At 34.9% G+C, this 6,870-nt stretch overlaps 1 protein-coding gene across 1 annotated transcript; it reads left to right on the top strand.

Moving 5' to 3' along the window:
* The first annotated feature begins 3,412 nt into the window (after window positions 1-3,412).
* LOC110632621 (probable WRKY transcription factor 51) lies at window positions 3,413-6,631 on the top strand. Its single transcript, XM_021780897.2, has 3 exons — window positions 3,413-3,804; window positions 3,908-4,054; window positions 6,253-6,631. The coding sequence occupies exons 1-3, from the start codon at window positions 3,497-3,499 to the stop codon at window positions 6,467-6,469; spliced, it is 672 nt and encodes a 223-aa protein (XP_021636589.2). The 5' UTR covers window positions 3,413-3,496; the 3' UTR covers window positions 6,470-6,631.
* The last annotated feature ends 239 nt before the right edge of the window (window positions 6,632-6,870 follow it).

Raw genomic sequence — 6,870 nt, 5'->3', positions numbered from 1 at the left:
ACATATATGGGAGTTGATCCTCTATACAGCCCTTTTAATCCAACCTCTACTAGCGAGTGTCTCTCAAGCCAGACTTTCACTTAATAAACCAAAAGCGAGGTCCCAGCGAGTGTCTCTCAAGCCGTGTTTATCCCAACTTATCCATAAAGGATCGGGTCCCAACAAGTGTCTCTCAAGCTGTGTCTACCCGTCCTGTCCATATCTAATACCATACCACACGCACACCAACGCACGCACACTGCTCTAAATTACCACAAATAATATCCATGGCACTTCATCAATTATGAATACGATATAGAATATGATTAGTGTTTAACTACATAGATACATATTTATAAGTGATCCATGGGCATGCTTGAACATATAATAATATCGAAATTATAATTAAAATTAATATTTTACTCACAGTGCACCAGAGGCTATTGTGGCTATTGGATGGAAGAAAATAGCTGACCTCAATCACCTAGATAATTATATTATAGATTTATTAGTACTAATTGAAAATAAGACTCTAAAGAAATAACAGACAGCCTATTTCATGCCGAAAATCTGGTAGAGTCTCTCCTATTCTTAGGACGTATCCAACCTGCAAAAAGATTTAAATAATACTTCTAAATCTGTAAATCACACAATCACAACTCAATCACATCACAAGGCCCCTCCTGGGCCCACCCAAACAGTCAACAACTATAATTTAGAAAATTATCATTTAGTCTCTACAAATAGCCCTTTTGCAAAAACTACCCAAATGAGCTCTTAAAATTATAAAATTTTGCCTCACGGTCCTTAATAGGGTTATAAGACTATTGCAAAAAGAATTATAATTTTATAATCACCCACAAATATTTTATGAATTTTTATTCTAAATCAGTATTAGCCGAAAATAAGCAACTTGGAGTTCGAATTTACCTATGCCAAATCTGAACGTGGAACGCGTCCGGAACATCTGAAAATGCTATGTTTGACTATAATATCGATTACATTCTGAGACAGGCTGCAAGACAGCCGGATCTGGCTGAAAAAGCAGTCCTGGCGCCAGTGAGCTATCATCGATCTGATTGCACCTAAACAAATTCCAAATTTTGTTAATAATTATCATAAAATTATTTTTAAATTTTTGGGAATCGAAAAAGTGCGAAAATCTCACAAAGCGATTTGTACTGTCTGATTATCGTCTTTTTCAAACGGTGTCCGATCAGAGCGGGACCGGTCCTATCTCGAAGATTTCGCCATTCTTAGACCATCGGTGGTATCGGATTTTTGATCCGATGGTCAGATCGCCGGGAAAATGGCTAGAAAGTTCACTGCCTCAACTTTCTCTCTCTTCTTTCTCGCTCTTCAACTCATCGGAAAACTCCATTAAGATTGGCGAGTCTTGGTCAGACGAGGAACCTAGTGCTGTCAGAAGCTTGCTGCCGGCGTCCCCTATCTTCCCATCATCGAAGATGGCTGGAAACGGCCTTGGATGGTCCTCTCCCCATCACACGGGTTCCTCTCCTTTCTCTCTTCATTCCGGCGACTAGAGGATCTTTGGCCAGCGTCTGTGGCTGCTGGAGGTGGACTGGTCGACGCTGGAGCCACTGGGGTGGTCATCGGCAGGGGATCTCTGACTGGCAAGAAGAAAAACGAGAGGGAGGAGAGAGAGTCGAGGAGAAAGGAGAGTGAAGGCCGTTGGGGGGGGGGGGGGGAGGAGGCCTGTGCACTGCGTTTTGGGTTTCTCTTTTTTTTTTTTTAACTTTTAATTTTATTAAAATCCCTAAACTTTTCTTGTTTGTTCACATAGGTAGCTAATCTTTCTTCAATACATTTAAATTGATAATAATAACAATGTTAATAATAATGATAATAATAATTAAATTAATGACCACTAAATCAATTGTTAATAATATAAAATAATATTTTATTAAATATTTAATATGAATGTTTAAAACTAGTCATATAAATAAATAATAATAATAATGATAAAAATAATAATACATGTAAAAATAATACCCATTTAACACAAATTACCTTTGTAAAAATATTAATTTAAATTCATGAGTAAAATATCAATAAATTATTAGCTCAATAAAAAAAAATTTATAAAAATATGTTTATTAGGAAATTTGGGTTGTTACATGAACAAACTCTTGATGCTTAAAAGGAAGAAGAAAGATGTCTACATTGAACATGCTCAGGTTTACTTTAACAAAAGACGTTGTGGGCATGGTAATAGAGAGGGCCATAACGGCTTTAACTCTAAGGAATCCCGAAAGACAACCAGAGAATCTTTGAAAGTGGTGGGTAGTAACACCACCTATCATTTGGCAAAGGACAATAGTAATAGCAGTAGTTTGGCTAGAAATCAGCTTCATTTAAAAATCAACGATATTGAAATCAAATTACGGCATGCGCGATTCCAATAGAATAAACAATGCAAATCCATTAATAAGTCAAAGTTGCCTGCAAAATGGAGTAATCTGATGCAGTCTAGGGTCTTAAAAGAAGCAATTTGGGTAAGCAATTAGTAGGCATTAAGATGTAAATACACTCCAAACTTTAAAAGCACATATGAAACTAAAAACATAAATTGATATTGGGTGATGATATTAAGAGGCAAAGGTTATTGCTTGATCATTTTGTTTTCTAGGTCTAAATTTTTGGGTTTATAAATAAAAAAAAGGTAAAGGCTAGGTGAACTTGGTGACAAAGAAAGCAGAAGTAACTATGCTTTCTATTAGCAAGAACAACAGAGAAAGTAAAGAGAGAAAAGAAAAATGAGAAAAGAAAATTGAAGAAGTGTATGAGAAGAAAGAAGGGCAGAGAAGACAAGAGTTATAACATAAATATTTATTTTTAAGCTGACGAATTATATTAGTTTAATTTGATTGTTATCTATTTTTTTTTAAATTTAAAAATTAAATAGAATCCAAATAGATGAAATATCTATAAAATAAAACACAATCAAATTGAAACAATTAATTAAAAATTGAATAAAAAATTTAAACTAATTAATTTAGTCATTTTTTTCACTTTACTATGCTTGCCCCGATATGCAAGGAGACCAAAAAGGACACCACTTATATGATGGATCATATTCCCTTAAAAAAAAACGAATATCATAATCATGGCAGGACCATTATCTTCGATATGAACAGAAGCACTGAAAACTCTCTTTTTCCCACCACCAAGTACCTCTCCGCCTATCAAAAATACTACAAATTAAGGTGGTCCCAAAGTCCCAAAATACCGCCAAGATGACGTCACCCAAATGGCGTCATCACACGAATGACACGTGGCACAACCGAGGAACCTTCGATACATCCCTCCAGGAAAGTGTGTATGAAGCAGCAGCTCATAAGAAAGATAATGTTTTAGATTATGATTATGATTTTTTTTTTTAAGAAATATTTATATATATTGGAATCACACCTACCATTTGTTATTACTATTCTTGTTTCTTGGGCCTCCCTTCTTCTTTGCTTTCTTGCTGGCTAGCTTCTGTCTAGTCTTGTGCATGTCCACCTCCTACTCCAGCTTCTTGGCACCAGTAATGGATTATCCTGCAAACCCTAACCCTAATCCTCCTCTTCCTCCTCATCAGCATCAGTATTTTCACCAGAATATCCTTGATCCTTTTCCGGCTGAGTTTCAGTTATCGGATTATCTCATGCTTGATGCTGATATTATTGATGGGTTTGCTGATGATTCCACCACGTCTGAGCATAGTATGGTCTCATCGGAGCAGTTTGTTAGTGTTGGAAGTGGTGGTGGTAGTGGTGGTGGTGGCGGTGGTGGTGTAACATCAAGAAATGCTAGCAGCAAGTGAGTGATCACTGATCATATTGTCTTGATTAATTAATTAATTTTAATTAGGATACATGTTTAATTTCTTCTTCTTTAAACTGATGATCTTTCATTTATATAGTAAATGCAAAAAGGAAGTCAAGAAAGACAAGGCTGAAGTGGCACATAGGGTTGCATTTAGAACCAAATCGGATTTGGAGATCATGGATGATGGATTTAAGTGGAGGAAGTACGGCAAGAAATCAGTCAAGAACAGCCCTAATCCGAGGTATTTATTAATTTAGTAATTGGTTTTGTTTTCAAGGATGAAATGATCATATGGGTTCTGATAATAATTAAATATTTTGGGTTTAAGACTTTGATTATACATCTAACCCATTTGTAAACATCCTTTTAATGATGATCTCTTCTCTAATCGTACTTTTGATATCTATGACTATTCATTGCTTGGGAAAAGCAGTTTTTCTAATCATTAATCACTCCGGGACCTCAAATAAATAGACTATGCAAACTCTATTCTTTCTCAGCCACCACAGCACACACTGTAAATAACTATCTAGAGCCTAAAATATGATTAAGTTTTCGTAAGAGCACAGGGAAACCAATACTAATCATTGTTTGATAGTAGTAAATAGTACATTTAATTTGATCCAATCCAATTAGTGGTCTTTGCAAAACTATAATTACTTTTGCACTTAGGTTTCTCCACACACACACACATATATAAATACGCATAGATGAGTGGAGGCTAACTGAAGGTGACTGAAGAAGAAACACTCGCATGGTCACATCATACGCCATGTATATACAAAAGACACAAATGGGGTCACGCCCGTGGTTTTGCTTAGCCAACATATATTGATTCCAGCATTTGAAAAGGGGACCGGTTTGGATCGAATCCAAATCCAAAGGCATCTTCTCATCATCACATCAAGTCATCAACCCACACACACATGCATACATAAAATTTAAGTGGCGGCTATACAGCCGACTTCCTCTTATAGATATGCATATATAAACGCTCATATATAACATTCAAAAAAAAGAATATATATCACCCATTACCAGCCAAAGATAATGTCTTGTGGCCAACGTAGGTATGTAAATAATGATGCAACCCATCTTTATTTCTAGGGCTGCATCTAGCCACCCAAAATATATATATATATAACTTAAAAGTCAAATAAATGTTATTTTGGTTTGTATATTTTCAAACATTCAATTCAAATTGAATAGTAATATTTTATTAAAAATTTATTTCATTCTTTCAAGAAGCAAGTTGTTAGAGATAATATTAATTAGGTGATAAAATGATAAATCCCAATCCTAGTTTTCCAGTCACTCATAAAAAGCCATTAATTGGATGTTAACTTTAAAAGATAGTAATAATTAAATTCTAGAGTTTTGTTTAAACCCAATTAATATTGTGGTCCAGAGATAGGAGGGCATGCAAGTTGGTGGATACCAACACGGGTCTGCAGAAAACTAAGGATTATTTAAGAAGGAAAGGAAAACAAGTGGATATTATTAATGGGAATTGAAGAAATATACAGTGGCTAGTTAGGCGCAAGGGTTTCAATCTTCAATGCCAATGGATTTTCAGTGGGCTATGATGAGTATTAGATAAGTCAATCCACCTTCAGACCACCCTTTTTAGAGGACCCCATGAAAATTTTTCATAGGATACAATGAAGGTTGTTTGGTTTAGATCATTATTTATGATCTATATATGCCTGATGAGTTTGGCATTTTCATTGCTGACCTATATCTGTTATTCCCTTCTCTATTAAACACTCATGAATGGCCTTTCTCTAAGACGGCTATTCTTCTACTCGATCAGTTCTCAAGTATCCTTCACCAGCATTTGCTAAAGATGCGAATCAATGCTGTAGGGGTCAGGGAGAGGAGTGTCTTTAGGATAATTATATATGGGGAATATATCTATAATTAGATAAACTTTTAGATAATTGATCATCATTGTATAATAATGAAAACACTCCCTTAATTAACTAAGCTTATATAAGTTCATTTAGGACTCATACTACTGTTAATTAAAATATAATACTTCAATCAATGAATTTTGATTTATTGGTACTAGAATCTGTTTAAGGATAGGAGGTTATATATTTAAATCCCAAGCGTACAAAATAAAAAAAAAGATTGAATACTTGTTTAAAGACTTGCACATTTTCATCTCTACATTCAACAACTGATTCCCAAAATTGATGAAAACTCTAGTTGGCTTAAGGAGTTTATATAATTCAGAGTAATTCAGCTATTAGGTTGTGTTTTGTAGGACATAATGAAATGTACCATATATTATATGCCCTAATACGATAAGCAGAATGATTATATGAAAATTTTAATATGTCAATAAGGTTTTGGAGAATTTGCTATTTTTTCATAGTAGATATAAATATATAAAATTGTGGAGTTATATATACATAATTTTTTTTAATGGTGTAGGAACTACTATAAATGTTCAACTGGTGGATGCAATGTAAAGAAAAGAGTAGAAAGGGACAGAGAAGACTCAAGATATGTGATAACAACTTATGATGGTGTCCACAACCATGAAAGCCCTTGTGTGGTGTACTACAATCAGATGCCTCTCATGGTCCCAGATGGCTGGACTTTGCAAGCTTCTTCTTCTTCTCCTCATCACTCTTCTTCCTCTTCATAAGCTTTATTTCTATTTACACTTTCCCTCTTTAGTCATCATCACCATCATCATGTTAATTAGTTCTCCCTTGTTATACCATCAGAACTCTGCTTGCTTAATGTAATTTTATATGAGCTTACATCATTTTGATCTATGGTATACTGATGACTACTATTACTATTATGTTCACCCTCTTACCCCCCTCCCAACCAACCCCCCAATGGGCTTGCCCACATAAGATAATAAGAATTGCCATTGCACTGGGCTGGCCTGGGCCAGTAAATAAAGCTCACTTGCTCATAAGGTCATAGCCCTGGCTCAGAATAAACAGAGATATGAATAAAGAGCCACCTTTGATCTCTACCCATTTGGGTGAAATATTGTAAATTTTCAAGTTGAATGATAATTGTATGCAGAAATAT

The sequence above is a fragment of the Hevea brasiliensis genome, chromosome 7 (assembly GCF_030052815.1).
Source record: "Hevea brasiliensis isolate MT/VB/25A 57/8 chromosome 7, ASM3005281v1, whole genome shotgun sequence".
NCBI classification, from domain to species: Eukaryota; Viridiplantae; Streptophyta; class Magnoliopsida; order Malpighiales; family Euphorbiaceae; genus Hevea; species Hevea brasiliensis.
Note: the sequence above shows the minus strand (reverse complement) of the source record. Positions and strands in the feature narration are given on the sequence as shown.